General features: G+C 49.4%; 1 protein-coding gene across 3 annotated transcripts in view; it reads left to right on the top strand.

Annotated features, from left to right (window-relative positions):
• Positions 1-20,361, top strand: part of KIAA2012 (KIAA2012 ortholog) — a 287,207-nt gene extending 266,846 nt beyond the window's left edge. For all 3 annotated transcript variants that reach the window (XM_088460713.1, XM_088460714.1, XM_088460715.1), the window contains 6 exons: positions 6,681-6,816; positions 7,964-8,328; positions 9,275-9,492; positions 11,120-11,292; positions 13,725-13,944; positions 19,986-20,361. In XM_088460713.1, coding sequence (XP_088316839.1) covers positions 6,681-6,816; positions 7,964-8,328; positions 9,275-9,492; positions 11,120-11,292; positions 13,725-13,944; positions 19,986-20,145 — 1,272 coding nt within the window. In that variant the 3' untranslated portion in view covers positions 20,146-20,361. The remainder of the gene's footprint in view (positions 1-6,680; positions 6,817-7,963; positions 8,329-9,274; positions 9,493-11,119; positions 11,293-13,724; positions 13,945-19,985) is intronic.
• Positions 20,362-21,759: the final 1,398 nt, after the last annotated feature.

The following is a 21,759-nucleotide window of genomic DNA, read 5'->3' as shown; positions in this document are numbered from 1 at the left end:
GGAGTCACACTGTATACATTCCCGGGGGTGTAGGAGGAGTCGCACTGTATACATTACTGGGGTGTAGGAGGAGTCACACTGCATACATTACTGGGGGTGTAGGAGGGGAGGAGTCACACTGTATACATTACTGGGGGTGTAGGAGGAGTCGCACTGTATACATTACTGGGGGTGTAGGAGGAGTCGCACTGTATACATTACTGGGGTGTAGGAGGAGTCGCACTGCATACATTACTGGGGGTGTAGGAGGGGAGGAGTCACACTGTATACATTCCCGGGGGTGTAGGAGGAGTCGCACTGTATACATTACTGGGGTGTAGGAGGAGTCACACTGCATACATTACTGGGGGTGTAGGAGGGGAGGAGTCACACTGTATACATTACTGGGGGTGTAGGAGGAGTCGCACTGCATACATTACTGGGGGTGTAGGAGGAGTCGCACTGCATACATTACTGGGGGTGAAGGAGGAGTCACACTGTATACATTACTGGGGGTGTAGGAGGAGTCGCACTGTATACATTACTGGGGGTGTAGGAGGAGTCGCACTGTATACATTACTGGGGGTGTAGGAGGAGTCGCACTGTATACATTCCCGGGGGTATAGGAGGAGTCGCACTGTATACATTACTGGGGGTGTAGGAGGAGTAACACTGTATACATTACTGGGGGTGTAGGAGGAGTCGCACTGTATACATTACTGGGGGTGTAGGAGGAGTCGCACTGTATACATTACTGGGGGTGTAGGAGGAGTCCCACTGTATACATTCCCGGGGGTGTAGGAGGAGTCGCACTGTATACATTACTGGGGGTGTAGGCAGAGTCACACTGTATACATTCCCGGGGGTGTAGGAGGGGAGGAGTCGCGTACCACATATTCCGGTGTGTAGGAGGGAGGAGTCGCACTGTATACATTCCCAGGGGTGTAGGAGGAGTCACACTGTATACATTACTGGGGGTGTAGGAGGAGTCGCACTGTATACATTACTGGGGGTGTAGGAGGAGTCGCACTGCATACATTCCCGGTGGTGTAGGAGGAGTCGCACTGTATACATTACTGGGGGTGTAGGAGGAGTCGCACTGTATACATTACTGGGGGTGTAGGAGGAGTCACACTGCATACATTACTGGGGGTGTAGGAGGAGTCACACTGTAGGAGTCACACTGTATACATTACTGGGGGTGTAGGAGGAGTCGCACTGTATACATTCCCGGGGGTGTAGGAGGAGTCGCACTGTATACATTACTGGGGGTGTAGGAGGAGTCACACTGCATACATTCCCGGGGGTGTAGGAGGAGTCGCACTGCATACATTACTGGGGGTGTAGGAGGAGTCGCACTGTATACATTACTGGGGGTGTAGGAGGAGTCGCACTGTATACATTACTGGGGGTGTAGGAGGAGTCACACTGTATACATTCCCGGGGGTGTAGGAGGGGAGGAGTCACGTACCACATATTCCGGTGTGTAGGAGGGAGGAGTCGCACTGCATACATTACTGGGGGTGTAGGAGGAGTCGCACTGTATACATTACTGGGGGTGTAGGAGGAGTCGCACTGCATACATTACTGGGGGTGTAGGAGGAGTCGTACTGCATACATTACTAGGGGTGTAGGAGGAGTCGCACTGTATACATTACTGTGGGTGTAGGAGGAGTCGCACTGTATACATTACTGGGGGTGTAGGAGGAGTCGCACTGCATACATTACTGGGGGTGTAGGAGGAGTCGCACTGTATACATTACTGGGGGTGTTGGAGGAGTCACACTGTATACATTCCCGGGGGTGTAGGAGGAGTCGCACTGCATACATTACTGGGGGTGTAGGAGGAGTCGCACTGTATACATTCCCGGGGGTGTAGGAGGAGTCGCACTGTATACATTACTGGGGGTGTAGGAGGAGTCACACTGCATACATTACTGGGGGTGTAGGAGGAGTCACACTGTAGGAGTCACACTGTATACATTACTGGGGGTGTAGGAGGAGTCGCACTGCATACATTACTGGGGGTGTAGGAGGAGTCGCACTGTATACATTCCCGGGGGTGTAGGAGGAGTCGCACTGTATACATTACTGGGGGTGTAGGAGGAGTCACACTGCATACATTCCCGGGGGTGTAGGAGGAGTCGCACTGCATACATTACTGGGGGTGTAGGAGGAGTCGCACTGTATACATTACTGGGGGTGTAGGAGGAGTCACACTGTATACATTCCCGGGGGTGTAGGAGGGGAGGAGTCACGTACCACATATTCCGGTGTGTAGGAGGGAGGAGTCGCACTTCATACATTACTGGGGGTGTAGGAGGAGTCGCACTGTATACATTACTGGGGGTGTAGGAGGAGTCGCACTGTATACATTACTGGGGGTGTAGGAGGAGTCGCACTGCATACATTACTGGGGGTGTAGGAGGAGTCGTACTGCATACATTACTAGGGGTGTAGGAGGAGTCGCACTGTATACATTACTGTGGGTGTAGGAGGAGTCGCACTGTATACATTACTGGGGGTGTAGGAGGAGTCACACTGCATACATTACTGGGGGTGTAGGAGGAGTCGCACTGCATACATTCCCGGGGGTGTAGGAAGAGTCGCACTGCATACATTCCCGGGGGTGTAGGAGGAGTCGCACTGCATACATTACTGGGGGTGTACATTACTGGGGGTGTAGGAGGAGTCGCACTGTATACATTACTGGGGGTGTAGGAGGAGTCTCACTGTATACATTCCCGGGGGTGTAGGAGGAGTCGCACTGCATACATTACTGGGGGTGTAGGAGGAGTCACACTGCATACATTACTGGGGGTGTAGGAGGAGTCACACTGCATACATTACTGGGGGTGTAGGAGGAGTCACACTGTATACATTACTGGGGGTGTAGGAGGAGTCGCACTGTATACATTACTGGGGGTGTAGGAGGAGTCTCACTGCATACATTACTGGGGGTGTAGGAGGAGTCGCACTGTATACATTACTGGGGGTGTAGGAGGAGTCGCACTGCATACATTACTGGGGGTGTAGGAGGAGTCGCACTGTATACATTACTGGGGGTGTAGGAGGAGTCGCACTGTATACATTACTGGGGGTGTAGGAGGAGTCGCACTGTATACATTACTGGGGGTGTAGGAGGAGTCGCACTGTATACATTACTGGGGGTGTAGGAGGAGTCGCACTGTATATATTACTGGGGGTGTAGGAGGAGTCACACTGTATACATTCCCGGGGGTGTAGGAGGGGAGGAGTCACGTACCACATATTCCGGTGTGTAGGAGGGAGGAGTCGCACTGCATACATTACTGGGGGTGTAGGAGGAGTCGCACTGCATACATTACTGGGGGTGTAGGAGGAGTTACACTGTATACATTACTGGGGGTGTAGGAGGGAGGAGTCGCACTGTATACATTCCCGGGGGTGTAGGAGGGAGGAGTCGCACTGTATACATTACTGGGGGTGTAGGAGGAGTCGCACTGTATATATTACTGGGGGTGTAGGAGGAGTCACACTGTATACATTCCCGGGGGTGTAGGAGGGGAGGAGTCACGTACCACATATTCCGGTGTGTAGGAGGGAGGAGTCGCACTGCATACATTACTGGGGGTGTAGGAGGAGTCGCACTGCATACATTACTGGGGGTGTAGGAGGAGTTACTGTATACATTACTGGGGGTGTAGGCGGAGTCGCACTGTATACATTACTGGGGGTGTAGGAGGAGTCGCACTGTATACATTACTGGGGGTGTAGGAGGAGTTACTGTATACATTACTGGGGGTGTAGGAGGAGTCGCACTGTATACATTACTGGGGGTGTAGGAGGAGTCGCACTGTATACATTACTGGGGGTGTAGGAGGAGTTACTGTATACATTACTGGGGGTGTAGGAGGAGTCGCACTGTATACATTACTGGGGGTGTAGGAGTCGCCGCACTGTATACATTACTGGGGGTGTAGGAGGAGTTGCACTGTATACATTACTGGGGGTGTAGGAGGAGTCGCAATGTATACATTCCCGGGGGTGTAGGAGGGGAGGAGTCGCACTGTATACATTCCCGGGGGTGTAGGAGGAGTCGCACTGTATACATTACTGGGGGTGTAGGAGGAGTCGCACTGTATACATTCCCGGGAGTGTAGGAGGGAGGAGTCGCACTGTATACATTCCCGGGGGTGTAGGAGGGGAGGAGTCACGTACCACATATTCCGGTGTGTAGGAGGGAGGAGTCGCACTGCATACATTACTGGGGGTGTAGGAGGAGTCGCACTGTATACATTCCCGGGGTTGTAGGAGGAGTCGCACTGTATACATTACTGGGGGTGTAGGAGGAGTCGCACTGTATACATTACTGGGGGTGTAGGAGGAGTCGCACTGTATACATTACTGGGGGTGTAGGAGGGAGGAGTTATGTGGCGTATGTTCTGGGTGGGAGGAGTCACATGTTTCAGGAAGGTTTCTATTTCTTGCTTGTACTGAGCTGATTGAGGCTTCACCCATGTTATTTGCTGCCATGAATTACACAGAACAGTAATGGGTCACTCCAGTTGGGTCCTGTGAGCTGTTCTTGTGGTGAACTTACATCGCAAATTTCAGCGGTAATCCAATTCCATACACACAATGACTTTTCTGAGGAAATTAGCAGCTTTTTGTGCGCACCCCCTGATCAGGTGAAAAGGTAGGAAAACCTCGGGTACACCCCACCCAATCAATAATCAGGCACTCATGCCAATAAAAGACATGTCAGTCTGGGACAGGCATGCGGAGGTGTAAATGATGGGGACAGGTAGGTGTAAATGATGTAGGACAGGTATGTGGAGGTGTAAATGATGGGGGACAGGTATGTGGAGGTGTAAATGATGGGGGACAGGTATGTTGGGGTGTAAATGATGTGGGACAGGTATGTGGAGGTGTAAATGATGTAGGATAGGTAGGTGGAGGTGTAAATGATGGGGGACAGGTATGTGGAGGTGTAAATGATGTAGGACAGGTATGTGGAGGTGTAAATGATGGGGGACAGGTATGTGGAGATGTAAATGATGGGGGACAAGTTTGTGGAGGTGTAAATGATGGGGGACAGGTTTGTGGAGGTGTAAATGATGTAGGTCAGGTATGTGGAGGTGTAAATGATGTGGGACAGGTATGTGGAGGTGTAAATGATGGGGACAGGGAGGTGTAAATGATGGGGGACAGGTAGGTGGAGGTGTAAATGATGTGGGACAGGTATGTGGGGGTGTAAATGATGTAGGACAGGTAGGTGGAGGTGTAAATGATGTGGGACAGGGAGGTGTAAATGATGTGGGACAGGTATGTTGGGGTGTAAATGATGTGGGACAGGTAGGTGGAGGTGTAAATGATGTAGGATAGGTAGGTGGAGGTGTAAATGATGGGGGACAGGTATGTGGAGATGTAAATGATGAGGGACAGGTTTGTGGAAGTGTAAATGATGGGGGACAGGTATGTGGAGGTGTAAATGATGTAGGACAGGTAGGTGGAGGTGTAAATGATGTAGGACAGGTAGGTGGAGGTGTAAATGATGTGGGGCAGGTATGTAGAGGTGTAAATGATGGGGGACAGGTATGTGGAGGTGTAAATGATGTAGGACAGGTATGTGGAGGTGTAAATGATGGGGGACAGGTATGTGGAGGTGTAAATGATGGGGGACAGGTATGTGGAGGTGTAAATGATGTAGGACAGGTAGGTGGTGGTGTAATGATGGGGGACAGGTAGGTGGTGGTGTAATGATGTTGTACAGATGCTACAAAATCACTGTACAAGCATTTTTTTTGTACCCCAAAAAGCTAGAAAGGCTTTATTTTGATGGGCAACACTTCCTATCATTATTAAATCATTATACAAAAGTGCATAAAAAAAAAATATTTAACATCTGTTACGAACCTCCAGTACTTTCCTTATGGCCACCAGCAGCCTCCAGTATTTTCCTTATGGCAATCAGCAGCCTCCAGTATTTTCCTTATGGCCACCAGCAATCTCCAGTACATTCCTTATGGCCACCAGCAGCCTCCAGTATTTTCCTTATGGCCACCAGCAGCCTCCAGTATTTTCCTTATGGCCTCCAGTATTTTCCTTATGGCCACCAGCAGCCTCCAGTACTTTCCTTATGGCCTCCATCAGCCTTCTGTATGGTTCTGTTCTCTCAGCTGACAATTTTTGGGAGTCTAGGATGGTTTCCCCACCTTATCATTTTCTTCTCCCAGTTCACTTTTTGTACAAAATTTGCACACCCTCGCTGCAGGTAGCGCATTTCTAATTGGAGTGCAAATTAGTATGAAGTGAGCGAGTTTCATGAAACAAACTTTGTGTGTGTGTGCATATATATATATATATACACACACATACACACACACACACACACACACACACACACACACACACACACACACACACACACACACACACACACACACACACACACACACACACACACACACACACACACACACACACACACACACACACACACACACACACAGAGTCAGGTGCATAAATATTGGGACATTGACAGAATAATCATATTTTGGCCTCTAGTCACCACCACAATGGCTTTGAAATGAAACAAACAAGATGTGATTTACCTGCAGACTTTCAGATTTCATTTGAGGGTAATTACATCCAAATCAGGTGAACGTGTAGGAATTACAATGGTTTCTATATGTGCCTCCCACTTATTCTCTTTATAGAAAAAAGAGAACACAAGACGGAAGGGAAAAACCAAAACCGAGAAGACAAGAAAACCCGAGAGACCTGAGGCCAAAGCGGCTAAGAGGGCAAATCCGGGAGCTGGGGCAGAACAGGGAAAATCTGCCTTTGTTGTAGGTAAATGTCAGGGGCCGATGTGGAGGATGGAGAGACAGGAGTCGGGGTAGGGTACTAGGATATCCCTCAGTGCAGGACTATGACAGGCGAGCACAGTGCCTAGGTCAGGCCGCAGTACAGCAATCTGTGATACTGACCGATGGTGGACATGGGTCACCACACGCCACAAATAGCTCCGTCATGGAAGGGTAACAAGGAATACCTGGCCATAACCCGAGCGTCGGTGAGGGGCCCCGGTAACCCGAGCGTCGGTGAGTAACCTGTTGCAGCTGGGAAACTTTGCAAAGTGAAGGCGGCGTACGGCATCGCAGTGGATAATTTATGCACGCCCATGCAACAGCATTAAAATGCACTGGCGGCACGTCTGCGTTTCACTGACCACCCTCCCGTCACCACACACACATGGCCATTCCCGCTAATCACTCTGCGATGGGTTTGCGTAGTCACTGCGATCGCAGTCCTGATCACAGTGGCCGGTTCGCACACACGCACTGTGATGCATGCGCAGTACACAACAATCGGCTGATTGCGTGCGTATTAGCAGTTGCGATCCTCGCTGAATCAGGCCCAAAGAGAGGTGAATAATTAGTAAATCAAAGAAGTAAAAAAAAATTGAAGTGTAATAATTTAGGATCGGGGTAGTTTGCATTCCGCTAGCTTTGCTGTACTGCCCTTTGGCTCCCTCTGATGGTAGATTGGGGTAGTTTGCATTCCGCTAGTTTTGCTGTACTGCCCTTTGGCTCCCTCTGATGGTAGATTGGGGTAGTTTGCATTCCGCTAGTTTTGCTGTACTGCCCTTTGGCTTCCTCTGATGGTTGATTGGGGGTAGTTTGCACTCCGCTAGCTTTGCTGTACTGCCCTTTGGCTTCCTCTGATGGTAGACTGGGGTAGTTTGCATTCCGCTAGCTTTGCTGTACTGCCCTTTGGCTTCCTCTGATGGTAGATTGGGGTAGTTTGCATTCCGCTAGCTTTGCTGTACTGCCCTTTGGCTCCCTCTGATGGTAGATTGGGGTAGTTTGCATTCCGCTAGCTTTGCTGTACTGCCCTTTGGCTCCCTCTGATGGTAGATTGGGGGTAGTTTGCACTCCGCTAGCTTTGCTGTACTGCCCTTTGGCTCCCTCTGATGGTAGTTTATTACATGTTACAGGACAACCCAAAGATAAGAAAGTAGAAGGCATAATCTCTTATCCAAAGAGACCCTCAGGACAAGTACAGAGGCCAGAGACCACTCAGGGAACTCAGACACCACTTCAGGAGGCGCAGGAAGAGGAGGGGGATGATACGGATAATGAAAGTGAGGACCCTTATGTAGTAGATAGATATGAAGAAAGAACTCCTACGCCGAGTGACTCCACAGAGCTGCGATCTGGCTCAGACACCGGGCTTACGCTGCAAGTGCCCAGCCAGAACGCAGAGCAAACCGCCGAGAAACACGCCACCAGCACAGGTGAAGTGACAAATCAGGCTGAAGATGACCAAGCCTACAGCGAAGCATCAGATGCGACCTCTGAGGTAACTATCCTGTTCTGTGTGTGTGTGTGTGTGTGTGTGTATGTATATATATATGTGTGTGTGTGTGTGTATGTATATATATATGTGTGTGTGTGTGTGTGTGTGTATATATATATATATATGTGTGTGTGTGTGTGTGTGTGTGTGTGTGTGTATGTATATATATATGTGTGTGTGTGTGTGTGTGTGTATATATATATATATATATATATATATATATACACATCCTACCATCAGTCTGAAACAACTGGAACTCATTGGACCACGGCACAAGTTGTCAGTCCTCCAGGGTCCAATTAGCGACGTGTCACGCTCAGGTGAGGGGCTGTGCCCGGTGTCGTAGTGTTATCATGGCACTCTGGTGGGTCTTCTGCTCCCATATCCCATGGAAGCTAAAGAACGCTGCACTGACCATCTGGTACCTCCTGCATTGAATGTGGATGTGATATGAGCCAGTGTCGCTTGTCTGTTACCACGGACGATTCTGGCCAGACGCCGCAAGTCACGATCATTAAGCTCCCGTGGTTGGTATCTACTCTGTCCACGGTGGGTGTTTATTCCCAAAATTTAAAGGGGCAATGCTTTTACTAGCAAGACATGGCCATTTTACATCTTGGGCATAGTTAGTATCTGAAGCGCTGGGTTGTAGAGTCCAACGCTTAGTAAATAAGCCCCTAAAGACAGCAGAGTTTAGCTTTGGAATTCCTGATAAATGAACATTGCAGGACAGCTGCTCCCTACTCTCCTATCATCATCCAGGTATGATCTTGGTCTTCTACAGGGCTGGTGATTGGAGATCTGATATATTTGTATCGATCTGTTTCAGTTGAAGCTTTAGTGATCCGGGCGTTCGGCCATTGTCTTACAGGCCAGCAGAGTAACTCAATGTTCTCACAGCCGTCCCTTTGTCAGTATGATTTTACTGTTTCAGCATCTGCATTTGTAGATGGCAGATTTCCAGCCTGCTGGCAGCTCTGTCCATCAGCGGCGGTCATCGCGAGCTCGGGCACTGTCAGAGAAAGCCGAGAGGAGGAGGCTGGAGGTGGAACGGAAGAGACGGGAACGCGAAGAGCAGCTGCTGCTGGAGAGGGAACAACAGGAGAGGATGGAGAAGATGCAGGAAGAGCTGGAGGAGCAGCAGCAGAGAAGGGCAGCGGAGATGCGGTCAGTATAGAGCTGGGATCGTCCCGTTCCAGAGGTCAGTATAGAGCTGAAATCATCCCGTTCCAGCGGTCAGTGTAGAGCTGGGATCATCCTGTTCCAGAGGTCAGTATAGAGCTGGGATCATCCCGTTCCAGCGTTCAGTATAGAGCTGGGATCATCCCCTTCCAGCACAGGACGGAGACGACGTTGATGCATGGTGGGAAAGTTTTTGTTTTCTTAGATGTAAAATGCACAAAGGTGATTTGGTTTCAGTTGTGATTATGTCCCTGCGGAGTTGGGTGGAGCGAAGACCCCAGTCCCTACAGGTGCTGTCAGTGGTGCTTACCTAAGCCATGCAGACACAGGGCCCGATTCAGCAAGGAACGCAGAGGAGAGAACGCACGCAATCGGTCGATTAATTCGCACTGCACGTGCATGAACTAGCCAGTGCAATCGGGTTATGGTACGCAGACCAAACGCAGTGTGCATGCAGACCCTTCCGATACTGATTGACAGGAAGTGCCATTTGTGAGTGGTGACGGGGGGTGGTCAGGCGAACGCAGGCGTTATAACGCCGTTATAGGGGCATGCATAATCAAGGCAGTACGGCGGCATACACAGCCATACCGTAAGCTGTACACCGGCAGCGGCCAAAATCCTGCGGCAGGTCAGGTCAACCACTGTTATGCTAATGGCTCCGATGGTTCTTGATGTTACCGATGTTTGCGCTATCTTGCGTACTGATCAGGCTGTGAGTAAAGGTCAGCTTACCGGTAACTACAACGCTTCATATATAAACTATTACTTACACGTGCATGTGTGATAATATATATTCTGTGCTCACTACAACTGGACATATCCAGCGCTGGAGCTCCGAGGGCATCACACACAATACACAAAACAAGAGAATGTGTTCTCCCAGCTGTGTAAGCCCCAATCCTCCACTCCATCCCTGCTCCGGTGTCGCCCCAATCCTCCACTCTCTCCCAGCTGTGTAAGCCCCAATCCTCCACTCTCTCCCTGCTCCGGTGTCGCCCCAATCCTCCACTCTCTCCCTGTTCCGGTGTCGCCCCAATCCCCCACTCTCTCCCTGTTCCGGTGTCGCCCCAATCCCCCACTCTCTCCCTGCTCTGGAGTCGCCCCAATCCCCCACTCTCTCCCTGCTCTGGAGTCGCCCCAATCCCCCTCTCTCTCCCTGCTCCGGAGTCGCCCCAATCCCCCTCTCTCTCCCTGCTCCGGAGTCGCCCCAATCCCCCACTCTCTCCCTGCTCCGGTGTCGCCCCAATCCCCCACTCTCTCCCTGCTCCGGTGTCGCCCCAATCCCCCACTCTCTCCCTGCTCCGGTGTCGCCCCAATCCCCCTCTCTCTCCCTGCTCCGGTGTCGCCCCAATCCCCCACTCTCTCCCTGCTCCGGTGTCGCCCCAATCCCCCACTCTCTCCCTGCTCCGGTGTCGCCCTCATTTTACCCCTTTTTATATGGATTTTACATCTAATGCTGGATCTTCTGCCGCTGTCTGTTAAAAAAAATACAAAATATATATATAACATTACTGATAAAATAGTTATTTATAAAAAGAGAGAAAAGTGAGCGCGTTCCTGGGTGCCCGGCGCTGTTGCTGACGGTGAGATGTACGCTGTGTGATTACAGCCTGAGAAAGCAGCAGGAGGAGGAAGAGAAGCAGTGCCAGGCGCAGGAGGAGGCTCGGAGGATGCAGCTGGAACAGCAGACAGCAGAGCGAGCGCGGCAGCAGCAAGAGGAACACCGCCGCAAACTGCAGGAAATACAGAGACGGAAGCAGCAGGAAGAGACAGAGAGAAAAGGTAACGTAATACAATGGCGCCTTCGTCGACGCACAGATCTATGAGCGGGTCACCCAGTTACTCCCATTATGAGATGCCTAGGACTCGCTCATAGATCCGTGCGTCGGCGAAGGCGCCATTGTAGTGGTAATGTCATAGACCTGTAGGGGGGGATACGGAGAGTTCAGTAGTCTGATCCCTGGCACCAGGCATACGGCTTATAATGATGGTTATTGCCACAAGCACGTGGATCGGGCCGGTGCCTCTGCATGTACAGTAACTCAGCATGGGGTGTGAATTACATTTAGTTCCGTGCGCGCAGTGCGAATGCGTCTGACTTGGGTGCAGTTACACATGTGTATATCTTACAGTATATAACAGATAATTGTAAGGACAGTGTCTCTTCAGCTATGAGAGGACACGTACGTTGGGTTATGTCTCACCCCGAGGACGCAGGGGGGTACCAACTGCTCCCTGTAATACCTGCCCACCACAGTCCATTCCCATTCTGGGTATAGCAACACACATTGGCCCTCATTCAGAGCCGGAAGCTCTGAGCAGAGCGCACGCTCTGAATGAGGGCCGTCCTCCATAATTATGGAGCGTCCTCCTGGACGCTCGTATAGCTGTGGGTCTCCACCCACAGCCTGTACGAGCGTGCAGGTTGATGGCCGCGATGGTCTTGACCATCGCCACTGCGAGCCGGAGCCTGCGGTTGAGTTTCTCAACCGCAAGGCCCGGAGTGATTTTGGCTCTATCAGAGCCAAAATCACTCCCACTGACATCACTAGTGATGTCAGTGGGCCGGCTTCTGACGGTAGGCGTTCCCTTGGGAACGCCCCCGTCTGGGAGGCACGCCCACCAAAGGGGGCGTGCTGTCAATCAACATCGACAGCACGCCCCCTTTGATCAGACACAACGAGCGAAGGAAAGTCCTTCGCTCGTCGCGTCTGGCGCATGCGCACGACGGAGCTCCCTCCGTCATGCGCATGCTCAGTGCAGACCATCGACCCACTTGCGAGCGGACAGCCGCTCGCGAGTGGGTCTGAATCAGGCCCATAGTACATAATTATGCTGGTGGGGAAGATGATGAGGATGACTAGCATAGACAAGTTGGCCAGGAATAGGCTGGTGGGGAAGACTATGAGGATGGCTGGCATAGGCAAGGTGGCCAGGAATAGGCTGGTGGGGAAGACTATGAGGATGGCTGGCATAGGCAAGGTGGCCAGGAATAGGGTGGTGGGGAAGACTATGAGGATGACTGGCATAGACAAGTTGGCCAGGAATAGGCTGGAGGGGAAGACCATAAAGATGACGAGCATAGGCACCTCATCCAGGAATAGGCTGGTGGGGAAGACTATGAGGATGACTGGCATAGACAAGTTGGCCAGGAATAGGCTGGTGGGGAAGACGATGAGGATGACGAGCATAGACAAGTTAGCAGAACCTCCGGCATCCAATAAAATCCCTCTCTGTAATTATTCCACATGTCAGTTGCAAACATTCCAGCGCTGCAGGTAATAGATGCTGTTTCTGTAACTAACATTTTATTACAGCTAAAAACAAGAGCATCTTAAAAATAAAATGTTGGGTACAGATGATGTAAAACATTTCTGAGGTTTCAATAAACAAGTTATTTCCTCTTTAAAAAAAAAAAAAAAAGCTGGTGCAGACATCTCCCATGCATGCAGGACAGGGCGAATGTATATAATTATCTTACAGATCCTGTGACAAAGTACCAGTACAAAGTATAATGAGCCAGCAGCAATGTCACTCTCTCCCAGGGTAACAATAAGCTGTGTAATTAAATAAATGGCAGTTTCCAATAACTGGCCCAGTATGTCCAAAGAAGTCTTATGTCACATCCCATCAAAAAAACCTGGAAGTATTAGAAACGAAGCAATAATCACGGCGTGGTTTATTTCCTCCGCATCTGTCCAGCTTTTAGGGCTGTGCTGCTCTCCTGTGCTCAGATGACTGTGACACAACTCTTTATTTATGACCCAGAAAGCAAAAAAAACACTGACAAAGCCGCCAAGTGTCTTCCTTAGTTTGGCTAAGAGATAGGATAGTAAGCGCAACAAACATTCACCACTTGCCTGAAATGTGACTACATTTAGCGGGGAGATCAGGTCATTGCTGTGGCTGTATTAGCAGGGAGACTGCTCTGGCTGTATTAGCGGGGAGACCAGGTCATGGCTCTGACTGTATTAGCGGGGAGACCAGGTCATGGCTGATGGTATTAGCGGGGAGATCAGGTCATGGCTGTGACTATATTAGCGGGGAGATCACGTCATGGCTGTGGCTGTATTAGCGGGGAGATCAGGTCATGGCTCTGAGGTTTGCAGCTATTGGAGGACAGAGAATGCTGCTTCTCAGAGAGCTACATGTTTGTGCACAATGTAGTTGTAGTTCCGACTAGAGCCTCAAATCATGTATTTTTATTCTCTCAGCATTAGAGCACCAGAGGCAAATAGAACTGGAGCATTTACAAGCAGAGGAGTGCCTCCGACTTCTGGAGATGGCAGCGGATGAGAGGGAGGAATACAACAGACGGAAACGGGAAAAGGAAGAACAAGACAGGCGGGAGGCGGAGGAGAGGAGGCTGAGGGCAGAGGAAGAAGCAAGGGCTATACTGGAAGAAGCTCAGAGAAGAGCTCAGCTGTTGGCCAGGTGAGTGCATATATGTATGTGGGAGACCTCATAGTCCATCAAACACTCATGTAGCATCAACACATCCAATAATCAGGGGGATTCTCGGACACATTGATAGTCGAGCCTTGAACGGTTTTTCCTGACAGGGTGGTCATATGAGTTGTGACAAGCGAATTATGAGCAGTCACCAGTTCTTGCATTTTATTCTCCAAGAGGTCAATGTGGTCTCCCTGGCTGGATACTTCAGCCTTACCTGCATGGATAGAGGCCTCAGATCGGACAGCCTGCGACATCTGCTGTTTGGTGCATCACGCTGGCAGTGAGAGGGGCATTGAGGTCAGAGGGGGCTCCAGGCAATTGGGATGAGATGCTGGTTGATATGAAGGTGCTCACAGGAGCAGTCCCCTCCTCCACTGAGAGGATGGTGAGGGAGGTTCGCTCAGATCCGAGGAGACTTTAGGTTGAAACCAAATTGGGGGCCAAGGAAGAAAGTTTATTAACCACTTAACTGACGAATTCTTTTTCCAAAAACCGCTCCAAAATTGTCGGTTTCTTTTATGATTGAATTAGGTCAAAAACATAATTTTAAACTTATCCATCACTATTTTATTTGCAAAACTTTTTTTTTTAAAACACAGTATACCATAAAAATAGCGACTTTTATGTTATACTGTAGAGATGGCCATTGACTGTACCATCGATGGTTCAACCATCGTTAGAAACCATCAATTGTTTAGCAATTGGTCGAGGAGATCTGTGTAGACCACAACTGCCAATGTTTCCTAAACATCAATTGAGGGTTGCCATCGATAGTGCAACATTGATGGCCACCAGCAATGGCAAACCACTTGTTTTCAGTCAGACTATCGATGGTTTGCAAACCATCGATGGTCGGTTGCCATCCCTAATCAGAGGCTCTGCTATATTATATATATATATATATATATATATACATACATACATACACACACACACACACACACACACACACACACACACACACACACACATACATATATTATACACACACACACATATACATATATACATACACACACTATTGTGGCCCTTATGAAAACTGGCATCATGGGGGACGAGGACGAGGAGGAGGAGGAGGAGTGTGCGGGGGGGCTGCCTGGGTACATAGAAGCAGCAGCCAGAGTCGCGGCTGCTGCTTCCCATACATTGTAGTTCCAGAGCGTGTCCCGCTGGTGGCCCAGATACAGAGCAGCAGCGACGGCTACCAGAGCCGTGGCCGGCTGCCCGATCACTGCTGGCCACAGTGATCGGGTCACAGGACACAGCTACGGCTACATGAGCCGTGGCTGCTGCTTCAATGGCAGTGCGCTGGTAGGGGGGTGCCGACGGTGCCCGATCACTGTGGCCAGCAGTGATCGGGACACGCTGACAAGGCAAACATGCTTGCAGAGGGACCAGAAGGTCCCTCTGATGTAGGCGGCTGCGGGAAGATTAGCTTACCACAGCCGCCTAGTGGGCATTTCTGACTGGTCGTATCTGATACCACCGTGCCAGGCAAGTGGTTAATGTTTTGGAGCCATGAGGGCAGCATGAACAATAGAGAGACTGACTGTCATTAGGATTTCTCTGAGCGGTCAGAGTGGGAGAGGTATGGTAGGTTGGCATGCATGGGTGAGAAAGTACATGGTCAAGCTGGGAACGTGATGTCAATCAGCGGGAGGGCATCTGCAGCAGGTACTAACCGATCATAGAAGTGCACACAGACACAGCACCAGAAGGAGGACAGGTAATGAAAAGTACTAGCTTAGTTATGTTGTTGGACCTTTGTCTGAGACCGCAGCAGGCGACAGTAGGGAATGGTGCTAGAGTCCTTCACCAGCGTGCTCCTGCAGGGATTCCAACAGGGGCCTCCCGACAATGGTTCCTATGGAAGAGATGACAGACATGAAGCTCCAGCGGCCACCAAGGGAGGTCCCAGTGAGCTCCAAAATAACACAGCCCTGCAACTGGTAAGACGAGGGACCTCCCATGCATGCCCGCAAGGAGAGGAAGAGGAGGTGGTGTCTTCAAGGAGTGGCTCAAGCAGCCGCCAATTTAGATCCCAGTGGCAGACTCAGGCTGCGACTTGATTGGATGTTGTGCCTCCGGCTGCCCACTGCCAGAGGGTCAGCAGTAACATGCCCACCAGTTTACGGCCTCCACAACGGGATACAGCGGTAGCCTGGTTTGGTGAACTGTACAAGATGCCACTTAGTCAGACCCCTGGCATAGATTATTAATCAGAATAGTTACATCTGAGCTTTGTCTTATGCTAAAATCATCCATTAACCTTTTTAGTTCTTAGCATTTATGAGGTGGCACAAATCTCTATAATGTGGTACAGAACTATGTAAGGCAGTAATAATACATATTATTCTATGTGTTAGCCAATTGTTATACATTATTACTGGGCCGAGTTAGGCGACCTATTGGAAACATAGAAATAAGAGGAGGGAGGAGAAGGAGCTGGGGGGGGTATTGGGGGAGATACGTGGAGTTAGGGATGGAGAACAGGAGATCGGATGAGGCAAAAATTTGGTCGACTAAGATGATTAATAAATACCCCTAGACTTAGGTTACCAGAACTACACATAACCAAATACGGAAAGCGATATACACGAGTGTGTGTGTATATATATATATATATATATATATATATATATATATATATATATATATATAGCAATAGTATAGGCAGCACTCCAGGGACTTGACGAAGAGAAGATCACAGCAAACGGCTGAATAGACCATCGCGACCATCAGGCTTGCGACGAGACCCTTGTGGTAGGGTCTCGTGGCCATAAGCCCCAGAGAGCTTCCGGCTCTAATAGAGCCGGAAGCTCTCCCACTGACATCACTGGTGATGTCAGTGGGGCCGCCCACAAACTGCAGGCGTTTGCATGGGAACGCCTCCGTTTGTGAAGCCACCCCCCGCCACGCCTACAAAACGGGGAGAGCTGTCGATTAGCATCAACAGCCGCCCCTTTTGTAGTGAGCCACGGAGCAAGTGCTTTTTGCGCTCGCTCCGGGGCTCGCATACGCACTGGGCCACCATCGACCCGCTTGCGAGCGCTATGCACTTGCGCGCGGGTCTGAATCAGGCCCAATGTACCTACCTTGCAAAGCCAAGCGTATGGTGGACCTGTGCCTGGCTGCTCTTTCTTTGACCATGCAGATGGTCTTGCCAACATAGGCAAGACCACATGGCCACTTAATCACATATATTACATACTTGCTTGAACAGGTAAGAATATGTCTAATTGGGATCCTGTATCCTGAATAGGGATGCGTAATATATATGGACCTGTTTCTAAATGACCACAGGTAGTACAGCCCGTGCATTTATAGCGCCAATTGGCTTTGGACATGAAATGACTCAGACGAGACCGTCCATAGTCAGTAATGTCATTGTGAACTAAAGTCCTTTAGGTTACATCCTCTCCTATAGCAGTTCAAAATATTAGTTTCATGGAAAGGCCAGCTCTTATCTGTTTTTAATAGAGGCCAAAGTGTATTGCCTGCATGCCCAATAGACTTACTGTGGTGTGAGTAGGTGCTGACAAATGGGATTTATTCTTCGGACGTGGCATGGCCAACACCTTCTCAGCCATCTCCAACTCAGAGGCCACATATCCCCTTTGGAGAAATTTCTGGATCATGGCATCGATCTGTTCCTCGACAGCAATGATCCTCACTAGTGATCCTCCTCGCACACAAAAACGGTGAAAAGGGCAACCCCATTCTTCATAGGTACAGGACGATTGCGATGTGCGTGGAGGAGTGTATTTTTATCCCTGAGTTTTATGTATACACTCGTCACTAATTTATTATCAATATATTTAATCATTACATCCAAATAATGGACGTGTGACTCACTGCATTCATATGTAAACTTGATGTAATTGTCCATCACATTGATGGCTTCCATATCACATGAAAAATCATTTGCCGAACCATTCCAAAGGATCCGAATATCATCTACTGTATATATCTCATAAATAAAGTCTATCCTCAATGGCGAACATGTAAGCATTGGCGAACGCAGGGGCCACGATCGAGCCCATTGCACAGCCTTTTAATTGTAGAAAATATTCGCCATTGAAGAAGAGATTGTTCAGAGTCAATGTTCTGCTCAAAAATGCCATAAAAAAATCTAGATCAGGGCCAGTATAATGCTCATTATTCTCAATCAGATTCCGTACAGCTTCAAGACTCTGTACATGTGATATGCTAGTATAAAGGTAATCACATCTACTACACACAACAATAATGTATCAGGTAGATTTCCACATTTTTGCAGTTTCTTCAATCAGTGGTGTCCTTTAGGAAGGTGTGCCGATGCTGTATCACAGGCTGCATGAAAAAGTCAAGATATTTGGCTATACAGTATTTTGCATGAGAGAGCCTCTCGCCACCCCACCATCAACTTCGTGTACATCGGCACCGGGTACCCAACTTCCGGTCGCGGGTGTCATGACGTCATCCGCGAGCCGGGATGATGCCTGCGACTGGAAGTTGGGTACCGCGACCGGTGCCGATGTACACGAGGTTGATGGTGGGGTGTATATAGAGGAGTCTTTGCTACATCTTATTTCAAGGATAAAAACAACATACAAACGTCTGAAACGTTGGTCTATTCAGCCGTGTGCTGTGATCATTTCTTCGTGAAGTCCCTGGAGTGCTGCCTATACTATTGCTTGTGTGAGGGGTCGGTTTGGGACACCAGGATTTGCACCCAGGCCATGCATTCTTTTACATTGCAGTGCTGGACGCTGTTAAAATATTAAATATATATTGTGATAAGGTCGGGGTAGTGGGTCCCCCTCCTGGGGTAGATGGACACCACCTTACACACAGCAGCCAGGAACCAGCACTCCAGTCATGGATTTTCGTGCAAGCTGGACGGTACCAGTTTTTATTGTGCGATTTCAACAATCAAATAAACAAAACATAAAATATACCCTAGCCCGGCTGGGCACTAACTAGACAGCAAGTTCCCTATCTAACAGAAGACTAAACAAAATCCCCCTCCACAGTACCTTCTGGTTTACAGCCAACAGTGTCTCAGAGCAAGCTAACCTGTGGCCTGCTCTCCCAAGTATGAGACACTCAGCTACAACTGAACACAGCTTAAATCAGCCAGTTCCAGGTGTAAGCCCTAATGAGCCTGCTACCAGGCTGAAAGGCCCAATACCTGGAGTGGCCTGTGGATGGAGCCCTCCCTCGCCTCACATCCACACCCCCAGGACCCAAACTGACTTTTCCAAAAGTCAATACTCTGGTCTGTTTACAAAACAGACTTCTCCTGGGGATTTTTAGAACACATTGGTCAATGGCAGGTACGTTTGTCCTAGGTTTTTGGCCTCTTTACCAGTGCTTCTATCACTATATAATTAGACACACATACATATACACAGGGATCTATTGAAATAAATTACATGAGTGAGTTTCACTGTGTTTATCAAATCTTACAAGGTCTGGCTAATACGGTAAATGGTTATGGATAAAGCTTGTGGACTTGGTTACTCAACTCATTACTGAATACAAATAAGATAATTTTCCCAATTATGTGTATAGATTGCCAACTGAATCCATAAATCACATCACAGGTGGTGTTGAATATGTGAATTATTGTTTCCAAAACTCACCCTTACAAAGTCCATGATATTTCATTCACAGGTTAATTATTAAATTGTCAGTACCTCTCTCACGAATGACCGACGCGCGCAGGCTAGGGACAGAGCGCCCGACGCGCGCAGGCTAGGGACAGAGCGCCCGACGCGCGCAGTCTAGGGACAGAGCACCTGACGCGACGCGCGCAGGCTAGGGACAGAGCGCCTGACGCGACGCGCGCAGGCTAGGGACAGAGCGCCCGACGCGCGCAGGCTAGGAACTCAATCCATATTGTTACACATTTTAGCTCCCAAGTATCAATGTAACCAAATAGAGAAGTGATAGTGCCCAGCTCCTCACATCTCATTAGATGATAATTAGGGAGCATGTAACAATGTCACTCAGTCATCTCATCTGTATCCTCACAGGCAAACGGCGGCTCTGGAGCAACAGCTGCAATTTAATCGGGGGCTTCTGAAAGAATCTATCGGCTTGGACCAGACCCAAGGCGTCTCCAGGCCCTGGGTGTTCTCTTACTTTGAGTTTCTGGAGCTGCTCGGGCTGCCTCTCCCGGTAGAAGGGGAGTAATAGGAAGACGTACATAGAAGCTATGGCAGGGAATATGTAACCATGGTATGAACCAAAGGACAGCAGGAAGCATTTATCTAAGGAAAAAGAGATCATTGCTCACTGTCTCCAATAGCTGATGTCTACATAGAAGATCTGAGGTTTTACTGCATGGACACAATTAGCAACTAAATAATGTAAAGTAGAAAAATGATCCCAATTGTTAAAGATTTTACAAATTTCACAGAGATTGTTCCTTGTACTTATTTCACGTTCCATAATTACAACAATGTCATAGGTCCTAGTACGAGACATTGCTGGTCTATGCAAGCCGCCCCCCGTGTGTTCATATACAGGGCCGAAACTAGGATATTCGTCACCCGGTGCAAGGTAGCAATTTTGCGCCCCCTCCCTTCCCGTACCTGGATTTTGTCCTTGCTCCTCCATAAGGCAGTGCACTACTCAGACATCCCTGGTATAGTGACTTACATTATTCCACACACTATAATGCCTATTACCAAAGTGCCACTTACATATTTGCCCGACACCATTTTATGCCCCACAGTAAGGCTTCTAATTACTTTAAAATTACCTGCTCATTGCCAGGGGTTACATGCTCGTTGCCATGGGGTTTATGCTCGTTGCCAGGGGGTTTCACGGGAGAAGATGCAGCTTTCAGCATCTTCTCCCGGGACTTGCGCTGGCCTAACAGACACTAGAGGTCCAGTAAGGACCTTTAGCATCTGTCTCCTCCTTGGCGGTGGCCATTTTTGGATGGCCGTTTTCTGACTCTCCAGCCCCCAAGCCATCGTAAGTCATCCCTTTTTCAACCCCTGCATTCTGGCACCCGGTGCACGTGCACCTCTAGCCCTCCCCTAGTTGCGGCCCTGACATAAGCTGCCCCCCCCATGTGTACACTGGGGCGACACCAGTCCTTACACAATGACAGATTCCTACAAGTGGCGCAGTAATCCCACGCAGGCTGCTGAGGGAAATGTCTGACCGGGTGACCATACTCCACTGGTCGGTACACATACATGATCTGTCACACAATGAGATGTCACATACATGATCGGTGCTGCGTGTTCTGGGGCGTTACCTAATCATGCAGCTATACAGAAATCATTCTCGCTCTGCGGTCTGTCCTGGTATAAGCGCCTCATAGTCCCGTGTTTCTGTCCCATCAGTACCTGTATCATACATGATGGGACTGCACCGTATCATAGGTGCCGATGACTCCCATACGCACTACCCAAGGCATACTATTGGTTACATCTAAATAACTGGGGGCCAGACGTTTGCGGATCTGAGAGGTTTTTTTATACTGCGCATGCATCTGAGTCACACGGCGAATGCGCCCAGTTAGAGTACCGCCAGCAGTCACAGCGAGGTCATGGGCGGAGTGTGAGGGACAGCCAGGGAGCGAGACTACAGCGGGTGGCGAGAGAAACACGGGCGCGTCCCAGCCTGCAAATGCCAATCCGTACGCAATGTAAAGGCCCCAGCATCACGGACGTTCTCAGCGACGTTAGGGTTACTCAGAAGATGTCTTTGCATGCAACCGGTGGATTTGAGACATTTCTAGCTGACTTCACAGTACAAATTCCCGCGGCTGCGATATTTGCATATTTACAC

The sequence above is a fragment of the Taudactylus pleione genome, unplaced genomic scaffold (assembly GCF_031769625.1).
Source record: "Taudactylus pleione unplaced genomic scaffold, aTauple2 ptg000976l, whole genome shotgun sequence".
Taxonomy (NCBI): Eukaryota; Metazoa; Chordata; class Amphibia; order Anura; family Myobatrachidae; genus Taudactylus; species Taudactylus pleione.
This window is presented reverse-complemented; position numbering and strand designations above follow the sequence as displayed.